At 34.3% G+C, this 22,784-nt stretch overlaps 1 protein-coding gene across 1 annotated transcript in view; it reads right to left on the reverse strand.

Annotated features, from left to right (window-relative positions):
* Nucleotides 1-200: 200 nt before the first annotated feature.
* tei (teiresias) overlaps nt 201-22,784 on the reverse strand; it is a 213,348-nt gene continuing 190,764 nt past the window's right edge. The window contains exons 12-13 of the mRNA XM_036375805.2: nt 1,754-1,932; nt 201-1,680 (exon numbers count right to left, since the gene is read on the reverse strand). Of these exons, the coding sequence (XP_036231698.2) occupies nt 1,333-1,680; nt 1,754-1,932 (527 nt within the window). The 3' untranslated portion in view covers nt 201-1,332. The remainder of the gene's footprint in view (nt 1,681-1,753; nt 1,933-22,784) is intronic.

Below are 22,784 nucleotides of genomic sequence, written 5' to 3' on the forward strand. Positions count from 1 at the left end.
TTTAACTGTGAAATTCAACTCATTTTTAATTTAAAATTTTAAAATCTACATACTTAAATACTAATTTAAAAATATATTTAAAAAAAAATGTAATACGAAAAAATTAAATGAAACTGAAAAATATACGAGCACATATCCCAAAAGAAATGTGAATACATTTTAGAAATTTCGAAATTTGAAATTTTTATTTCGAAAAATATGTTTAAAATTTATACAGAACAATGTTTTTTAATTTTTTGAAATTTCGAAATTTGAAATGCTTAGTACGCAAAATATTTTTAAAAGTTATGATATATATTTGATATATTTTACAACTAAAATCACTATAAAAACTAATTTTTACACTACTTAATTTAATTTGGCAGCAACTTCGTTATACAGGAGCGTCCTTCAAGAGCATAGACGCTGGTATGTAGTAACAAACTGCACACAAAAATCTGCAGCCTACAACAATGCTTACTTGGTGCATAAGCTGAATATTGAAAATTGTAAACAAACAATTAAAAACTAATAGGCGAAGCGTTATTTAATAACGGCTTACAGCTATATGCAAATGATGTACGTACACAGTTTGCGATAAACTCAATGCTTGGCACACTTATGGGCGCCAAGCACGCCTTTTCTGAACACCGATGCGCTAGTCTAATAATAAAACATTTATTTGTATACGCAACTAGTAGTAAGTACTTTTGCTAGGTTGATAGTTAGTTTAGTAGCCCAAGAACCTAAACATAAAATGTCCGCAACCTTAGAAAACTAATTACCGAAGTCGTCACTTAACTAGGTAATGTACGTATGTGTAATGTAGTTAGCAAGTTCTTAGGTTGTAAGTAGTTACTGAAGTAGTTACACTTTGTTAGCGGAAGGGGATTAAGTTATGCATTTTTGATTTTTTTGTTTATGTTTTGAGCTACATAGTTCAATGCTAGTATATAACGTACTTAAGTATATACTTAGTTAACTAAGCATGCATGTATGTAATAGTTGGGGTATGTAGTATGTATACAATATAGTTTAGTAGAGGATAGGATAGCACACATATTCATTTTGGAAAATATCATGTTTTTCTTTTCTTTTTTGCTCAAATATACGCTTATATAGTAAGATTTAGGATATTCTAGCATAGTCATATATATATAAATATATATGTGTATGTATATATAGTTAGACGTTAGTAGTAATTTGATTTTATAGTATTCGCTAATACTTTTGCTTTTGACATACAGTTGGCATTACAAGCTAGTTTTGCAGTTGCATTAGTTAGAAATTAATAAAAAAAAACATAAAAATAAAAATATTTTGAAGAAAACACTAAATTAACACCCGCATCACCTAACTCCAGCCACGCCTACTTAGTGCGCGCCCATTGCATAGTAGCAACACAAATATCGCGAGTATGCACGCTATAGCGCCGGCGCCGTCATGCTGGCGACGCGCACTACGCGCCGCTGCACCCGCACCGAACACCGGAAAGTGTATCTCCTCGGGTTCGCTCAGCTCTTCTTCCTCATCGTCCACTGTATTGGAGACGGCGCGATAACGCATGGTAAAGTTCACTTTGAATGTCGCCTCGGCCACGCCACCCGGCGAAGAAACGATGAAGTAGAAAGTGCGCGGCACACGCTCGTGCATGCTGACGTAGGTGAGGCGCGCCTCCTTGCAATACGGTGTGGGCAGGTCCTGTAAATTAAGTAGCGAAATATTTTTGTTAGCTTTTAGTGGACTTTTGGGTGTTTATGCATATCAAATTTACCGTTACGCCATAAGCCAGTACAGTGCTGCCATATTGATTGCCGGGCGTGTAGACACGATCACCGTGCAGCCAGCGCGCGGCATGCGCGGAGGGATTGGCACAGAATTCTACGGCTAAATGCAGCGGCGAGCCGGGATAGGCGACTGGTGTGGAATTGCGTGCCACTACGGTGGGAGAGCCTAGAAAATTCAACAGAGAAATATTATTATTTAAAAAGTCTAATTCATAAATATAATTAATTAATTATTTTAATTACTATTATATATATGGTATTTGTACATATTTGCAATAAAATTTGGCTGTGGAAATTTTTATTGGAAAGTTAGTAAGTTGAACTTTTAGCCACTCTAATAGAGCTTTTATTTCTCTAATAGAGCTTTCAAAGCACACTTTATCTTGTAGTCTTGCTAATCATAGATTTTTCCAGTACATTTTTTGGAAAGGTAGAAAAATCGGTAATATTTTAAAGTTATGGAAAAGGGCAAAAAGAAGTACAGCAGTTAGTCCTGAGTTCGGAATGTTACGTATTTATTGTCACCCAAGGGAGATTGGTATTGCAAATGGGCGGTATCGGACCACGGCTACAAAATGCCATTAAGCGAAAATATATAAAAGGCTTTAACCAAGATTCAAATTAAGATACAAAATCGTTAATTAGTTTGGTGAGCATATCGTATACAACTACAATATTTCTACCAACTAATTCTTAATTTACTGTGAAAATGGGTTAAATCTAAAAATAAACACGCCCACTCCGTATATAACGATATGTTGAAAACTACTAAAGGGACGAAAACTCAATAAATAATCACGTCAGATACATTTTATTTTACACCCGCAACAGCACGGAAGGGTTTCATGGGACCTGGTATAAAAATTGGACAATGGGCATGACACCGACCAATTTTGGGCGAAGTCTTATATTTCAGGAACTAATCAAGTAATTTCGATCACATTTGGCGCATGACATTATTTTAACATTCGTTTAATATATTCTGAAAATAGGCGAAATCGGACAAAAACCAGCCTACTTTCTATATAACATATACAATTTTCAAATTCGATATAAGTCTTTATCAAGCGCCAATAAAGTGATGGTCATTTAACCTTGAACGGTGCATCCGAGGTAGGTTTTCTCACGTCCAAAAATAGTCCAAGTGGGACCATAACTTTTTAAGTTTCCTCATATCGAACATGTGATCCTCAGCGCTTAAATATGAGTCTATACCGCTAATGTCATTAAAACGCTCCAGTATATTATTGAAATTCATAGACAATATATTAATGATAATAGTAAGTGCTTGAGTTCAATCATAGTAAAATCGGGTAAATACCTACATTTGACCCAAATACCTATTATAAAGTTTTTTAAAGTTCGGGTTAGCTTTATACCCTATATAACGGTCAACATGTCAGATACTTTAAGGAAATGTAGAGAGAAACTCTCTCTCTCTAATAAAAATTTAATGAAATTGGCTTAGGGGGTATCCCTCTAAACCCCATATATCTAAAAAACGAGCTTCAAGCTCTCGGTAGAATTTATACCTCATATATCGATCACCTTCCGATCTCAGATCGCCCGCAAATTATTTTTCCTATCATACAATTCCTAGTTTATACACATGTATACAAATTAATTCTTTGGATAACGATTTCGTGGAAACGAAGTAGACTTATACCACAACTGTTTCAAAGTAAGTTTCACTTCAACTCAATTAACACAATAAATTTAAAAAACTGAAGAAGTAATAATTCCGATACATATTTGTATAGTTTTTTGATGTCTTTTACTCTACGGAAGCTTTTAAAGTAATTTAATTTCATACGTCTTGCTTTTGCGGTTTAACTTGGCGTACCACGAGCAAGAGACTTTTTATAGCTCCGATTCGCTGACGGTGGCAAGCAACTCAATCATACTATATATTTATAAACGTAACAGTACACATATATATAGAGTGATACACAGCTTAATGGGATTAAGCCCGCCTTATATACAACTTCATATAAGTATGTATATATGTAGGTATATATTATATACTAGTGCAATTCCACAATTTCTCGTGACAAAAATACACTTGGTAATGGAGTTTCGTAATTTTCTCAACTTTGACACAATAACTACACACACATAGGCAAACTAACATATACACTAACATTTACACATTTCTTATGTATATTCTCTGTGAAATGTTGAAAGATTTCAAACTTGAAAGTGAGTTGAAAAGTTTAAGTGAAAAACCACGACCACATTGTATTTTTACTCACATTTCTGATTTACGCTCGAAAATCTTAGTTGCTGTGTGCTTTTCTTGAACAGAAGAAGTCGTTTAAAGTGTGTCTACTAAATACTTTTAATTGGCGTGAAGTGCAAAACTTTGTAGGAGCTATCTATTAAGAAAGTATTATTCGTACAACAAAAGTTCGTAAGAGCTGTCTATTAAAAATTCATCATTATATAATTGCTGAGGATCTTTATAACAAATTTTTGTAGGAGTTGTAGCCTATCCCAATGGACTGGCGTTATGAACTGTCCAAGTGTGATCCGCCATATTTTTTAATATCGACTTAACCTATCCTAAATACAGTCATGAATACGAACTAAGTCTAGAAGCACATTTGGCTGGTATCTGCTTAACCATAACACTTTTTCGGCTCAACAGATGCGAAAACTCACGGCGTTCGTTATATTGAGCTTTTTCATCTGCAGTTTTTGTTCGAAACTCTAAATGTAATCGCACATCGAAAGTAGTGTGGACTATATGTGACAGCTGCTCTAGAAAGTTTTTGTGAAAGCTCGCTAAAGCTCCAAGAGTTGAAACTCAAATGAACAGAGCAACATTTAATGCCAAGTCCAATGTTTTCATTGTCTTTTTATGGCGTCTGTAAAAACTGCTCTAACAAGTTTTATGAAAGTTCAAATAAATATTTTGTAAAAGATTAAAAATTCAATCAATGTATCGGAAATATAATATATTTTATTTTTAGACGTTTTTTTAGCTTTATTTAAATTTTTTTAGCTTTGTTTAAATTCCAAATATTTTTTTTGGCAACCGTTGTCACTTTATCACCGTGGCGCAGGTGTTGGCAATAAGCGCTTAAGTACCATCAAAATGTCTGCACCTCAATTGACGTCAAACATTCACTTGAATAACAGCAATAACAACATATACAAATGTGCGCACGCAACCCTCTTATATGTATCGTTACTAATTGCTGTGTCGTGTGCAAAAATTCGTGTGTAAAAATTTAATTTATTTGCCTAAACTCCGGACCGCCATTATTTTGCAGTATTTCATACATATGTACATACTGGTATTGGTGCATGCCGGAAAGGCCTTAAATTACTATAAAATCATATTGGAAACCTTTGCATATGTTAGGGCGCAACAACGCTTTGCTGCTGCCCAACGAAGCATGTGGCAGCATTTCCAAATGGATGGTGGTTGTATCAAGGTTGGTTGGATCCGCCACTGCTAAGCCACCTTCAATGCACCCAAATACGCCAGCAATGCCCTCTGGCCTTGCAACAGCACTGCTCGTTCACTTTTGTCCATTGGTGAGATTTTTAATTTGATTTTCGGCAATTTGCGCGCGCGTACAACACCCCAAATACCCGGCACAGACACACGGCTGACCTCGGTCATTTTGCCCCTTCTCTTTCGTACAAAATATTATTAAGCCCACTCCGATGCGTTTGCTTTAGACTCTCAATCGCCGCACTTTCTCTTTGCTACCTTACAGTTTTCATTTTCATTTAGTTGTCTCGTTTGACTCTTGCACCATTTGCCTTTCGATTTCACCATTTTGTTCGATGAAATTTTTCATGCTGTAACTTCTGGCCACTGATTGCTTTCGGCTGGTGGTGGCTTTCCATCGTTGGTTGGATTCATTTGTTTATGCTTGATCGGCTAGCCTATAGTCTTTTACGGTAGTCCTTATGTCATGAACAAATTGCTCACTGGCTGTGTTTGCTTGCCAGTACATATATGACGGGAGTGCTACGAAATTACTGAAGTGCAACAGATAAATAAATACAAAACTATTTCATATATAACTTTGGAGGTGGAAATGGAAAACTCCAAGGGAAGATGAAATAGAATTTTCATTCAAATTTAGTTGAGTAATCACAACTGCTAAATGTGAAAGCTTTATTTAGGTAGTTTTATAAAATAAAAGATCATACTTTTGCAATGGAAATTCGAAATAAGTGTTTTGTTATGAAAGTGTTTGATTCATCTGGATACAGAACGAAAATGATTTTTCAAAATTTCGAATGAGTTTTCATAACAATTGGAGCTTTCGCTGTTTTAAAAAAAAATTTATATTTTAATGTTAGGAGTTTTTCGTTTAGTAATGAAATTGTTTGATTCATCTCGAATAAAAAATATTACCTTTTCAAAAATTTCCATGAGCTTTAACTTTTTTCAACAATTTTTGACATTTTATTGTAAAGATAATTGTGATTTGTTAAAGTAGCTTGTGTTGTACACATAAATACAAGTTATATATATATTTTTTTTTTTGAAAACTGGAATGTACTTACTATCCCTTTTTTTATTTATGAGAAGTATGCGAAAATATTGAAAGAAGAAAGCCATATAATTTGAAACGAATTTTATTATTTTATAGTAGATTTTTTTGATTTTAATACTAAATAATACTCCAACTTGACATATTTGGCAAAAAAAAATTTTGATTTCTGTTGTTAAAAAACGAAAGTTTTCACTTCTTTAAGCTTTGGTTTTTACCTTAGTCAGGGCAATTGTCGAACTCAATTAAACATTAAAAAAGGGATTAAATCATTAAGAAGAGTAACGTATCGTCCAAAAGACGCCATAAATTTATGAATTATTTTTGAAGAAAATATGAAAAGCTTACAATTCTTGTATAAGTATTTCTTTGAGACAATTGTGATTCTATGCTGATATAATGAAAACTGGCTGACAATTCTTATAAATGTTTAAAAAATGTAAGTGAAAGTTCCAAACAAAGCTTTAATAATACACCTCTAAAATCTTTAAGCTCGTAAAAAGCTTCAAAGCGTTGCACAGCTGCTGTGCCTTAGAGCTTGAATTAGCTATATCAGACTTCTTGTATACAATTAAGTGAAATGAGCACACACATACAAGAAATATGGCTATTATGAAATTAATTGATTTTAAGTACCCCAAAAAGCAGAAAGGCTTAACCGTCAGTTCAAAGTAATTAAAACTGGGGTCCCATAAGCATGTTATACTTCGCTAATACTCTTGCTGAAGTTTCTTTGCAAGCATTTCGCAATTTGAATTTTGGGTCGCAATAAAATCTGTTGTTGCTTTTTTCGGATAAACAACAGAAAAAATACGCAAAATGGTATGGAAAATATTCAACTTCTTTCTTATATTAATATGTACTTTCTCCCTTGTGAGTTGCTGATATGCTCGCATGTCAGCCACTAAATGCTAGACAACAGCAACTACAATAAAAATAATAATAACAACAATAGTAATAAAGAACAAGTGCAACTTGAGTATACACTAGCAGACACTTGAGTGATGGCTTAGTTTGTTGCAAGTTTATTTCTATGTGGCAGCAATACACATTTGAGCTTAACACTAGCAACCGTTTTGTTATTTTTGATATCTCAGTGTATTTGTGAGTCGGTGTATATGTATATATGTGTATGTGTGTACATATGAGTGCTCTTGCAACAAGAGTAATAATGAATTTTGTATATATACATATCTCTATTTCCAACTAATTGTAATTATTGTTGTTTTTCACTTTCTGCTTCTTCTTCTTCTTGCTTTTTGCAATAATTTTTACCACCCGTTATTATATACAGAAGCAGCAAATGAACAATTTATTTGTCTGCCTCTGCTGAAGCTTTTTTCAGCTTGTCTACTCCCTTTATTCTTCCGCTATGTCTCTCCTGCTCTGGTCTTTCACTCTCTAGCTCCATTTATTACTTTGCATTTATTTTGAATGCTCAATGTACTCAAGCTTGTACGCAATGATGTAGAAAATTGCAAATTTTTTGATTATCTAGTCACTATAGTTGTTTTTTGTTTTTATGCAGCTTCTTCTTCTCCTTCCTCCAAGCGCTTCTGCTTCATTGGTGTTGTTCGGCACTTGTGACCTCCCCCAAAAGTATGCTGCAATTTATTGCTTACTCTTGTTATTAACATGCGCACATATGCGATCACACATACACACACATACTCTCGTACACACTCCCTGACACACGAAATCACTTGTTTATTGTCAGCATTCAAATCATCTTGAAATATTCATGCTTCTTCTTCTTTTTCTGCTCCCGATCCGGTTTTTTGTTTTTCCACAAATTTGTGCGCTTGTATTTGTGCAAAGTTTAATGAGTTTTTGTGGGCAATTGATGGTTGCCAGCTTTTTTGACTATATTCAGCCATAGCTTGGGATTTGCTTATTACTCTCATTTCTTTTTTCATTTCAATTAATTATTATAGTTTGCTTGTTCGAAAAAATCCTATCTATTGGATTTGGAAATCAAAATGTTGTTTGTGTCAGTAAAATAACTTTTTAATTGAAATTCTGCATCTAAATCTTATGAAAGCACATATAATATAGATCTTTTGAAGCATTAACGATTTCTTAAAAAGTAAATATGGAATTATTTCGAACAAATTACAGTAGAATAAGTAAAAGCTCTGTTCAACATAACAATGTCGTTAAAAAAGCTTTTAAATTCAGCAACACTTTGATTGCAAAACTTTTTAAAAGTCATTCAACCATACCAAAGTCAACAAAATGAAAATTAAAAATTATGAAAGCACTGTAAAAGATCAATTTTGATCTCTATAACTGATATATGTTGACTCTTTCATACCCAAAGCTAGTTTATGATTAATTTGTTTATCTAGAAAAACTATAATATTCATAATATTCATGATATTTATACTTGTAGATTCAGCAGAGGTTCATTGAGTATACTAGTCATAATATATGAACTAAAACAAGCTTTAAAAATGTTTATTGACTAAAGAATTAGGGAAAGCTTTGTGATATCGCTGGTCCCGAATAAATTTTAACAACTGAAAAATAATTATACAAAACATTAATAACACATTTGGATGGCTTTTTGAAAGCATATTGTACAAAATATGAGTGGGGTGTGACAGGTTTTTCAAATAAGGAATTGAGACAGTTGAATTGAAGTTTCTGTGTTTAATTTAGTGCTCAAAAAGTTATCGAATTTTAAACTTTTATTTTTTGAGAATTTAAAGTATACATTTTATATTAGCTCAATTTAAAAGTGAAATTAAGGCTCAAAATTTAACAAAAGGTGTGAATATTATTATAACTTATTTCATTATGCGAGTCTGTTATTTAACTCATAATCAATATGCGCATAATCTTAATTTTTTTAGTGTACATTTATTTGTATAATTTAGGTTTATGTAGAAGCTTCGTAAGAGTTTTGCTATGTTATGGAAAAGCTTAATGTTTGTATAATTAAATGCCAACGGATTCGAATATAATTCTTGTTATCTAAACGTAGGTAATATGTTGTTTCAGTAACGTAAATTTTGTGGAAGCTTCCTGAAAGCTTACTACAACCAAGTATTTAAAGCAAACGATAAATGCGTTTGATTGTATGCAAAAGTCTCGTATACACTTTTGCATACAATCATGCACACATTATGGTGCATTATAAGGCCTCTATAATTACTTTTTCTTATATTTTGTCTTAATTACACATGAAAGCACAAAATATTAATAAAAGTTAAGCTAGTTTTAAAATTTAAAATTTTTTGTGATTGGAAATAATATTCGATTCATGAAAAGTTATTAATAATAAATGCATACATGTTTAAAGCATTTAAGCTGTCCTGCGCTTACTGTCTTTTAAGCTTCCGTTTAGAACAAAAGGCAAATTTCGGTAATATCCATACTGAATGACCTAATTCCTTCAGCAATCCGCCTAACTTTGCCAAACCATGTAAATGTCAGCAAATTCACTTAAATATGTGTTAAATATTCAGTTAGAAACAACCGTAACATAACAAAAACAATAATAATGCAACCACAACTTGACAGCGAAGAAATTTTTACAAGAATAAAACATTTCACCGTTATTCTCAACAGTTTCATTCCATTCGAGCAGGCAAATAGACAGAAATATCCACTGATAATTGTACAAACATACAAAAGCCATTATATACACGTAGTGTTTGTTGTTGTTGTTATTGCGTTTTGTTGTTATTATTTTTGTAGTTGTATGAAAATTAAATTTGGCATAGAAGGCTGGGCGGGGCAGCGTGTTGAAAACTTTGTTAAACGAGAATTGAGTAATTTGCTATGTTAACTTTATTCGAAATGCGAATGAGCGAGTGAATGGAATGGAAAATAAGTGGAAGTGGAAATTTTCGACAAAAAAACCAGCAGCAACAATAACAAAAACAAAGCGAGTAATTGCATGAAGATGAATGGCAGTACGAATAAGTGCAAGTATGTGACTGGCGAAGGAGAGCAAGTGGAGCAACAACAACAAAAGCAACAAGCAGTACGTTAAATGAAGGAAAATAATAATAGCAACAACAACAATCCCACTACGTACTGCCAAGAATACGAATAATAATAATAACTGCAACAAAAATAAACACAACAACAATAAACTGTTGGCATCTAGATATGCAAAGCAAGCGAGTCCGCGGTAGAGGAAAGAGCGGCGCGGGAAGCCGTTAAAGATGAATGAGTGAAGGAAAGTCGTGGCCGAAAATAGTCAAGTCAAATGAAAAGTTTTGCGCATAGTTGTTGTTGCTGTTATCTGAAGTGCGGATGCTTGTGCAATTGTTTGTTGTAATTGTTAGCGTTGTTACAATTTGTGTTATGCTCGTTGTATTTGTAAATATTTTATTGCTTGCTCTGGTCTTTTTTGTGACTTTTACACCCCCACCCGCTGCAGGCTTTCTAGCAATGTCTGTGTATATATGTGCGCGTATGTGTATGTATGTGTGCTAGTTTGGCAATTCCTCTACTTTTACGGCAATGTTATTGCTCTGTAAATTGTTAGTGCATGCAAAATACTAATGCTTCTGCTGTTTGCTTTGCTGTATTTGTGTATGTGTGTGTGTTAAACTGACTGTCTATTCATCTGTAAGTGTGTGTATACATGTACATATGTATCTCGCTTGCGCTCGTTCATGCAAAAGTTTCGTTGTTTCCAAAGTGGCAATTTGTTGTGGCCAAATTAAATTAGAGACTTCAGTGGCAATTTTCGAAAATGTTCTTTGAGCAGAATTGAAAAAAAAAACAACAACACAGAGCAGTAATAATAATAATGATATAAAGGAGATGGTGGGGAAGAGAAAACTGAAGATGATTGTTTAATGGTTTAGAATGAAAATTTTTGAAATATAACACATGTACATACATGTATTTATATACATATGTACACACATATATGTATGTATATCTCCAGCAGTAGTTTATTGTAGCAGGCGTATGAATTGCTGGCTTTCGAACGCGGCTTTGCGCTCTTATCCGAATCTCAAAGCAATCATAAATAATAGAAAATAAGTCATTCTACTTATGATCATGCTCATGCTTTCAAAAATCATTTCCTAACAATAAATTGTACCAAATATTTAAATAATCAAAAATGTTCCAAATCAAAGCTTTATTTTTATAATCAAACTTTTTGAAATAATTATATTATGAAGTTTGCCAAATTTGGATTAATATTTACTTAATAATTATATGAGTGTGCCAGCTTTGCTTTAGTTTTATTATTTTGTAATGATATATTACAAGATATATACATTTTAAAAGCACATAGTATCAACAATCAAAGCGAATAAATATTGGTTTTGTAAATATATATTTATTCAAAAAATGTGGCAACCATATGCCAAATTTTTATTTAAATAAATTTACTGAAACCGCTCTACTGAATTAAAAAAATTAAACAAATAGTTTGCTTTAAATGTTGTGTTTTCAAAAATTTACGGCTCCGGAATTGTTGAAAATGTTACAGAAGTGTTTTGAGGAGTCCACTTTATCACAAGCACAATAATTTGAGTGGCATAGAGCATTTAGTGAAGGTCGTCATTGAAAACTTGTATCAAGCACGTCGCCAATTCACCTCGGTTAATGACGATAAGATCGAAAAAGAAACAGTGTTTGGAAATGAAAAAATTGGCAACATCTTTTATGAATCGACTCAACACATTTCGGTTAATGTTTTAGGTATGAAGCAGTCAACGTAAGACTCGTACCAAATGACTTGAATCGTTTCTAAAAACGACGTCGAGTAGACGGTACAAAAAAGATGTTTGATCAGAGAACTTAGAAGAACGAGAAGATGCAGGTTCGATAGCGAACATTTTTAAAATTTTATCAAGGAGTTCACCTCACACGCAGGAGAAACAAATAACATTTCTCGCTTTTATAATAGCGGTGAATCTGTACACATACGCTCTCTTAACATAACCAACCGGCGAATATTGAAGAGAATATAATATGTATGCCAAACTGGGAATATTGATATGCCATTTGAAATATATTCCCTTTTATTAAACTATTAATTGTTTTATCAATTTTTATCATAAAAATCGTTTATATGACAAAAAATAATCATGCATATGTGAAGTGGCATTTGTATGTTTGTTTAAGGTATTTAATTTTTCTCTGTACGTTGGGAGATACGTATTTTGTCAGAGAACGTTGTTATAAATTCTCATTTCTGTTAAATAACTGCAAATATTACAGAAAATGGTAAACTCCTTGATCTCAATTTTTCAGCTCTGTTAGCCGTCCAATCGAGCATCGCACAAAATTCAATTTACACCTTCTCGTTCTTCTAAGTTCTCTGGTTCACCATGAACTCGTTCCACAGGGTCAAACGATCTATAAGGAATACCACTTGGCCATTTTGAGGTTTTTACGTCTGGTAACTCGATCCGATTTTTAGGCGGAAAATTCATTGATTTTTCATCACAATAAGGCGAACTTACATTCTACCATGATTATGACTGACTTTTTGGCCAAACACCAAACGAGAGTCATCGCTCCACCTGATTTGGCTTCTTGTGAGTTTTTTTCTTTCTTTTAAACTGAAAAATCCGCTTCATGGAACGTTCGACAACTCCATTGAAAACATTCGCTGAAGCTACTAATGGCGAGGCAAGCCGAGGGGTTAGGGGTAGTCAAAGGCACGATAAAATTAGAATCTTCATTAATCTTTTTTGCTATTAAATCACCTTATTTTACAAAAGTAGTAATATGGCATTATTACACAATGTTTTGACTTGAATTCACGAAAATTAAAAAAAAAATACATTTTAATTTCCAAAGTTATAGCTGTCTGTGTTGACCCAGTTTTAAAAAAGATATAAATAGATAATTCTGGGCCTGCTCGAAGCTTAAAAATTAATAAAACGGCGGCCTCATGAAATCTTTTTCAACATTTTTGGGAAAAAATCAACAGTTAATTGGTCTTAAAAATCCTTCGATCAGGCCCATCAGGAGTTTATTATGTATTCTAAAAGCTGTATAAAAATCATTAAAATCTACTGAGCGGTTTTCGAGTTACAGTTGTTACCAGTTCAAAAAACACAGCTTTGAGAAAAACGCATTTAAAGTTACACACTTGAGCTCCCGAAGCGCTTTGAAATGCCCGAGCGTTCTTTGTTATTTGTCGAAAGAAAAAGAAATACCAATACCTTATTGATAATAGTAACCGATTAGCTGATTTCATTTCTCTTAGATATATAGTTATATATTTTATTCGAAGCTTTTATTAACTGACTTAGCGACTGGTGTCGATCCCACTTGTACCAAGTCATCAGAGATCGTTTCAGCAGGTCAACGAAGTGGCTTTACTTAAAGGCTATATTACTAAAAGACTGACTGCATAAATTTTCTTAGAGGAACCACTCACAGGCTTTCGAAAAAATTTAACTGAATTCTAAAGTTTTGGTTATTGAAAATGCTCGTTTCGAAATCGAATTTCTTTAAGCATAATCGAGAGGAGAAGTTGCATTTTATGTCCTAGAATCCATTAAAGAGGCATATTTAACAAGGGCAAAAAACCAAAAAACTGAATCTTTTGTATGGGCTATCCTGGCACAATATAAATATTCTTAAAAAAATAGTTTATGGATTTCTGTCTTCTTTGACAACTGTTATTATTTAAAAGGAAAAAAGAAGGACGCGGTCACCTACCGACATGTCCAATGCCCACAGGGAGCAACATTCTTTCTAATAAATATGACAGCACTAGGTCTTAGAAAAAGCGGAAACTGCAAGCTTCTAACTGGCTTCTATATTCACAAATGGCTTTTCATATTCATTTGCTGCCCTTACGAACTCTTCTTAACACCGTAATACCGTTAAGCAAACTTTTTTCTAACTGTGCCACCAACTAAGTTTACTAATTGTAAATGTATTTTTGTTGTCGTGAAAATTGGTGTTCTCCATTTCTCTTTCACAACTCCCTTCGTAGTCGACTTTGTGACACTTTGGCAAAATGTTTCTCGCTTTTAAGGTCGTTTAATGTGCAGTCATGTTGCAACATTGGCATACTGCACTAATTCACTTTTCAAGTAGTTGCCACCAGAGTAAACGAACCAGTGAGCGGCGACAGTCAACTGTTAACCTACTAAAAGCCGCGCTCAACTGACCTAACCTAATAACAGAAGAAAAGTAAAGAAAAAAAATCAAACATCCAATGCACTGTTGTTGCTGACCTATCATGTATCAATGGGTCGGAGTGTGTCGCTCGGATCTCTTTTCGTCTATGGCTAGTTGCTGCAGCAGCGCTTAACTGTTTCTGCTGTTGATTACTTTCATAAGCTTGAACGCTTTTACAACCTTTTAGCCAAACCAAACTTATAGCAGTATGGTCGTCTCATACGAGCACATGCAGACTTTCATAGTTGTGTTTACATAGTACGAGTACAAAACTGGCAACTTGGCACTAACTAAATGCGAGCGCAACGATGGCACACTGTGAAACAGTTACAATTAACTTTTGGACTTCGAAATGGAACAAGTTAGAACTAGAGTAAAAGTAAAAATGGAGAGTATAGAAGAAAAAATAACGGACTGAGAATGCAAGTGGACTCTTCAACTCACCGCACGCGCCAAGGTCTTATGGAACTTTGAGTTGATAAAACTTAAGATGAATGAAAAGTAATTTGAGTAGTCGCTGTTTCAAAGTTTTTGAGCTGAAGAGTGCACCAAGAATCGACTTATCGATGTATCATCGGTGTCCTTCAAAAGTGAGCATGATATTGCAAAGTTGTTGGATTGAGCCAGAGCGGAAGTGACATTGAGCGTGGTCAATAATTGGTAGAATTCCCAAGTTTTTGCTTTTGGACACCAGAGGATTCGCCCGAAAATTCGAATTCGGAATAGAACATTCTACTTGTTGGAATTTTCGCAGTTGTATGGTTAAACTAAGGAAAATTGGCGTAGATTTGCTTCTAGATAATGCGATAAAGTTTCAGTATTGCATGCAATAAAATTGGCTTAAAACGATCACGTGTCTTGAAATCATATGCTGACTCTTGAATCTTTAAATCGCGCTCTCACAACTCAGCTACCAATGACTCGGGTGAAAGGTGTTTCATGTCAGCAACTAGGAGTGAATAGAGACTCATATTTAATTGCATACTCTTACAATGAACCTGGTAATGGCGAAACTTCCACTTGTTATCTCAGATACTTAGCTGAAGGTGATTTGAGGAGTACCTCTAAGTTGGCAGCCATTGACTTTGGATAAAAATATGTTGTTGTTGTGTTTGTAGCATGTTGACAGTCCTTAGCCGGCTAAAAGTCCGGGTTCATTCCGGCTACGTAGACCCGACTGTCGTAGGAACGGATGTATAAAAATTTAATAACTATGGGTTAGTTCAGATTACATAGACTCGTTTGTCGTGTGTATGGTTGCGAACAATATCGTTTATTCCGTTGAATTGATGGCTCGTCCCAACTCAAATTAAAATATGCTTAGGCGAGAGAAAGGTATTTGCCCCGATTGTCGGAAAGTTTGAGCTTTACTTCTAGTTAAACAGACTAAAGACGATTCACAGAACTTGAAACACAGCCACGATCAACTCTTGTAGGTATGCTTTAAATATTTTTTGGTACTTCACACAAAGTCTTAAGAAATGAAATTAAAATTTTTTGTATATTTTAACTATTAATCGCTCTTTTTTTGCAACTTTCTTATTGCATACAGCTTATTTTTATTTCGCCCACAAACAACTTAAGTGCACACTCGCACACACAACTTCCATTAACCATGCTCATGTAGCAAGGGAAGCGCCACAAAAATCAAAGAAAAAGCACCCACTACAACTGTTGCATACCCACCATACGCAGTTGGCTGGTTTGTGTTGTTTGCGCATAGCAACAGTTGCAATATATGTGGCAGCCACGCCACGCAGGCAACCGCAGCAAGCTCATGCATATGCCATACAAAGATAGCGCTATGCGCATAAAATCACACAAACATGCACACTTGCATAAATTTACGCATAGCGGCAGCATGTAGAAGCAGCTGTTGCCAAGTAACTGCCACGCAACGGCATAAAGATGTGCAAATGAATGAATGAATTTCAATGCAGGGGGCGCACAAAAAGGACACAAAATAAGGCAAGTTACAAGCACGTACCCACACCTATGCACTTGTATGTGCGTAAGTATGCGCAGTTATGTGAAAATGGCGATTCAAATAGGTAAAAAGTGAATTTCTAATAGGTTGGCGAAACTTCAGTGAGAGTGAGGACAAATTCATAAATATGCGTGTGTGCGGCAGTGCCGAAGATTGCATATGCAAAGTTGGGCTTAGTGCCGCACAGAAGAAATGTAAACTATGGGGTAAGTTCTCAAAAGAAACGGCTTATGAATAAAGAAGAAGAAAAATATTATGAAGAAGACTATGGTAAAGCAATTGGAACTAAAGAGCATTACGGTTAAGGTAAATACCATATTGCGTATTTACTACAAAAAAAATTTTAGGTTCAGTGAAAAAATTGAAAACAATGCTTGTTACATAATTTTTTAATTATTGACAAGATAACTGAGTTCCTAATAAAACTAGCAGAGCCTAAGAGTTGGCAAGTGAATATTACTTTCTAATAATTCAGCAAGCTTTTAAAAATAAGAAAAGCTTATTGTTTAGAGTTCAGTTTACTAACTCTATGTTATGTAAAACAACACAATTTGTAAGAGATGAGTAGCTTAAAATTAGGAAAAATGACAAAACTTGTTAAAAAACATTAATAAAAAAAAAACGATTTATCTTAAAAATGTGTCACTACGATTGCTTTAAAGGCTCAAGTGCCTAAAAGTAGCCTTCATGTAATATGATTATGTAATAATTAAACAAATTGTTCAACAAACTTGAGAAGTTTTTATAGCATACTTTTACAAATACATAAAATTGTTGAATAAAACAAAAAATTTTTAAAATTAACAAACTTTTTGTTTCAATAAATTTAATTTGTTTAATACTTTTTGTTGCATACTGAAAGGCTAGTTCGAAAATGTATGCAATTATTTGATCGGCCTCATTATTACAATTGTAGATTTCAGATCGATTAAAAAAGTATTATAATATGGCGGGCTTTCTGCTTGAAAAAGTGCATTTGCGGGAAGTTCGTCTTCATTACGTTAATAGAGAAGACCTTAGCTAAAAGCCATCGTATTTCGGTGGAAGCTTTTGGCAAATATACTTTAGCTGAGCGAATGTGTGAAAAATGGGTTGTACTATTTTAAAGTGGTGAATTTAGCTCGGAAGGCGAAGAGTGTCCTGGCCAAAAAAAAATTGAAGATGAGGAGCTGGAAGCATAACTCACTGAAGATTGTTGTCAAATCAAATAATAGGAGATCGCAAAATATTTGGAAGTCACTCAAGCCGTTTTAAAACGTTCAAATGCAGCCGGATATTTTCGAACCAAGGAAACTTGTTCCCTTTTTAGTTGAAGGTAAGAGATGTTGGAAAGCGCTTAGCATTTCGGAAATGTTTGCAAGTTACAAAAATAAGTCGTTTTTGCATCGGATGTTGACCCATATAAGAAACCTGACCAACCGGCGAAATCAGCGGCAAAGCCGGATACTCATGACACGAAGGCTCTATATTTGGTGGGATCAGAAGTGCGTACTGTATTAGAAGCTTCTAAAGTGAAAACATTAATGGGGGATGCTACCGAAAACAGTTAATCAAATTAAAGCGAGCGATTACCGAAAAACGCTCGGAATTTTCGACTAGACACGGCTGGGAATTTTTAACTCGCCTGCCTGTTAACCCAGAACTTGCCCTGTTTTATGCCCTGAACAGGGTATATTAATTTTGCCACGAAGTTTGTAACATCCAGAAGATAACGTCGGAGACCCTATAAAATATATACATAAATGATTAGCATGATAAGTTGAGTTGATTTAGCTTTGTCTGTCTGTCTGTCTGTATATACGCGAACAAATCTAGTCCCTCGATTTTTAAGCTATCGATTTTGCACCTGCCCTTTTCTCATTAAAAAGCTGCTCATTTGTCGGAACGGCCAGTATCGGACCACTATTGCATATAGCTGCCACACAAACAGAACGATCGGAATCAAGTTCTTGTAAGAAGCCTTTGTATTTGTGAATGGTATTATAGTTTCGGTACAACCGAAGTTAACGTTTTTTCTTGTTACTCCCAATTGTTCATCACACGAATACGCTTCATATAAGAACAGGTAACAAATGTTGGCTTGGCCGCCAAGCCGACGCAGTTTTTTTGGGATGGACTTCCCAAATCGTCAGAAAGATGATATAACTTCTTTGTATATGAAGTTAAAGAACTAATATTAAAACTAAAATTTAACCCACCATAAAAATATGCAGAGCTTTTAGTAAGCAAATTTAGACTAGTTTTATGGTTTTTAGTTAATTGCAAGCGTAAAATTTAAAATCATAAATTAGAAACTCATTTTCATCACAAATGCGAATGTTATCTCATCTGTATAACAAACTGAAGCGTTACTAATTAAAGTTTTTTTAATAGTTTACATACGCTTAGGCGTAAATAAAAATATGTGGCTCATAAATTGTACACTACTTCTCAACGGCAACGCTGGTAATAAATTGATCAGACCACTCACAACCAGTTACTCTAAGCTTTTTACGGCTTCCTGCTACAAAACGGCGCAAAAATGTATGCAACATATTTGCTAAGAGCACACTTACTTAAAATTATGACTTCAAAATGAAACTTCAGCGAAATTAAAAGTTTGATGCAGCACAACATTTAATTGCATGGCACTTCGAAACAGCTACTGTTGTAAGTAAATCTTGTTAGAAATTTCAATTTGTCACGTAATGATGCGCCTTAAAGTATACTACATAACTCACATGCGACGAGCGCTGCATACAGAGGCTGATAAGTGCTTACAACACGCTTACAAGTCATAAAAATTGTTGCAAAATCTAGCTGAGGCAAAAATGTGGAAACGCATGCAACAACAATAACTAGAGCGATAGTAGTGCCACTAGGACTACATAGTGCTTAATGTGTAAGCAACAACAACAAGACCACTTACACTTTTAGTCGCATTAGTAAGCTTCACATTGGCTGTGGCATAAGCATGACTGAGGGTGGTGGAGGTGGTTGAAGAGAAAGGCAGGTAGGAGTGCGCAGCATGAGAGAGGCAACAAAAATTATGACAATGTAACAAAAGCGTTGCCAAAGCCGGACATTGTGGTTGGAACTGGTTGCGGTTTTACAGTTTGCAGTTGAATTGTTGTCGACTGCTCTTTGTTTTTGTTGCTGTACAAATGTGTTCTCGTTGTTGGCAGCAGCTGCATGGGCGTTGGTGCTCATAAAATGTTGCATATTCTGCGCCAAACTGCCGGCGTCGACAACCAACTCTTTTGCAACGCATCATTTTATAACTACAGCCTGTAAGTATGCAACGTAAATTTACTGCCGCTGCTTAAAAGCGGCTGATGACGTTTGCAGATCTATGGCGTGCTGCGTAAGTGTGTCTGTATTTGTGTTTGCGCATTTGCGTGTGTGCGTTGGTGCAACTTGTGGTGGCAACACTTTATCAGCGGCGCAGCATTGTCGCTATTTAAGCATAAAATTGTCGGCTGATAACGCTGAAGCACATATCTCCACACACAAACGCGCATGTGTGCGTGTTGCAAGCCGACATTAACCGGTTTTCACAATGACGTTACAATGCGGTGTGCGCTTATGCAGGCTTTTAGGCACCATGACAGTGCGACTGCTGCTGCTGCTTAGGTCTTGTTCGCATTAAATGCGTTTGTGGCGAGTGTTGCAACAACTATAACGATCATGTTACTGCAACGGATGTCGACACACATAAATTCGCCTTTGTTTGCCCCACACAATAACAAATAAAGCCGAGTTCGCAAACACGGAATGGCGGCGCGGTGCGTTGCACAGCACTAGCTTAGCGGTGCTGTTGTTAGGAGTAGACGGCGCCCCAATGGAGGCGCTGAATGATTGTATTAGTGGCGCTGAAGGCACATAAATTTGGGGTTAAAGCCTAAGCACACTACACCCGCGTGGTAGATTTAGTTTGTTTATATATACAACTTTTTAGGTAGCTTAACAATTAGTTTACTAATTTTTGGCGATTTTGTACAATAATTCAATAATATAAATAATTGGTGAACATCTGTGAAACAAACGTTAATATATGTACATTATAAATGTTTGTTATGTCGCTTCATACTCTGAAAAATTGGTTGATAGACACCACTAAGAAAGGCTCTTCAAGTATGAGCTCTTAATAGTAACGGGAAGGTCGTCCACGGATTTCTAAATTTTGTAGAAAATTTAATGCTCTTAAAAATGGAATATTACGGGTTTTTCGTAAACCTAACTCTTTAAAGTTATTAACGGTTAAAATTTGACTATTTTAACGCATATTGGATTTTTTCTTTTGAATATTATAACTCAATGAAAAAACATCACTTTAAATTGCAAAGCTCATAGTCTAATATAATATAATTGTCTTCTAAAAGTCAAGACGAAAAATCTAGATGAGTTATTTTTTAAAAATTTCAGAAAAAAAATATAATAATAATTTTCCATTGAAGCTCTACTTAATTAGTTAAATATCATAAAAATCTAATTTTTTTTAAATTTATTTATTTTATTTAGTATTCCACATAGTTTCTTATAGATACATATAAATTAATTTTTTTATTTTAAAATTACTAAAAATTTTAATGACACGCTTTGAGACAATTTAACTTTTTGAAAAACGAGAAATCAAAATACTTTTGAAGGATAATACATCTCAACTAAGGTTTATTATTAGGCTTATAACAATATATTTCATGAGGTTTTTTGCTCAGGAATGGAAAATATTTCGAAATTTACTCAAAATCTTGCCTTAGAAAAGATTTAAATATTTAGGCTTAGTATGTTTGACTCCACTGCGACACTACTAATGATATAATTATACAATCAATGACGATCAAAATTATACCATATTTATAAAGATTTTAATTGCCTCTCTTAAGGCGCATATTTTTAAATTTTATTGTTTGCTAAATTTAATTTTTAGATTAGTTAAGTTATAAGTTGACAATTAATTCGATAAAAATATTGTACAACAGGCATTTTCCTACTAAACATTATTATTAAAGAAAAACTGTTAACATTTTAAAAGTTTAAACAAAAGCTGAACAATGCTGTCAAATTGCAAAATATTTAAAGTTTACCTTAAAGTGATACTCACTGTACTTAAATATAATATATTTATTACAACAAAATCGCTCCAACTAAAACACACACAGTTTTATAGATTCTCATTGCTTATCCTTAGGCATAAAACGTCTGTCAATTTTAAAAATTATTATTATAGATTTAATAACGATGTATGAACATAATTTTATAAATGAAACGACCGTGCGTTGTCTCAGCAATTTAATTTTCTCTGCGTTGCATAGCTAAAGGCGCACGAACAAGTGTTTTAATTTTAATTTCTTGCCTCAGCGCGCCATTACACATGCGGCGGCCATATTGGTTTTATAACTTTTTTATATGTATATATAGATATATATTCAAATATATATGTGTGTACGTGACCCTCACTTTCTATGACTGCTTACTGAAACTCATCAAATTAATGGCTGCCACCAATGCGAAAGCGACAGTTTGAATTGTTTTTGGCTTTTTTTTTTTGTTTTTTTCCAGAGTGTGAGTGTAAATTTTTGAATTGCTCTGGGACTTCTTGTGATTACACAAGTATCGGTTTATGGAGTATTTGCGTAAGTCTTGTCGCCATGACACAAACTTTGCAGACATCTCGCCGCAGCTCGGACAAATATGGAGCGGAAGACAGTGATTTGTTTGCTGACAGTTCAAAGCCAACTAGAAAAGGGCAGATCGAAAGGGAAAATTATCATAGTGTTATGTGAGGAGTGCGGGTTTAGTGGAAAGTAGATGGTCGTATTAGTGACTGAAATGCAAAAATGTTAGTTGCGGGTCTCAAAAGTTTTGAGCAGCACAGCAAAATCAGAATAATCGAGAGCTGATAAGAAAGGGCATTAGGCAGCTATTTTGAATAACGCAAATGCATTTTTGGACCTAAAAAACAATATATCAAATAAAATTATAGCGGCACATAAAGCCCTTTAAGCCACTGTGAGTACATGCAGCAAACGGAAATGAGTTCAACTGTCTGCAGTCGCGATGTCATTTTGCCAATTCTTTGTTTTGCCGGATGTGTGCAGTAAAATCTGTTTACGATTGGTATGACGCCGGTTTGTGCGCTATTAATTCAAAGCAAAGTGAGAAAATTTTTATAATTTCGTCATATTTCGGCGAAACCAAAAGAAGAGAGTTGGATGCAACCACTTTCCAATTTGTACGATATATAAAAGTTTTGTGGAAATTTTAATTATCTTCTTTAAATTCTAAAATTCTTCAATTAATTTTTAAAATTTTTATAAAATACATTTACTAAGAATATAAATTCATACTGCTTATGCGATTTTTCTTAATATTCTGAATTAAAATTTTAAACTCTCCAATAACATGACGCCA

This window comes from Bactrocera oleae, chromosome 4 (genome assembly GCF_042242935.1).
Source record: "Bactrocera oleae isolate idBacOlea1 chromosome 4, idBacOlea1, whole genome shotgun sequence".
In the NCBI taxonomy this organism is placed as follows: domain Eukaryota; kingdom Metazoa; phylum Arthropoda; class Insecta; order Diptera; family Tephritidae; genus Bactrocera; species Bactrocera oleae.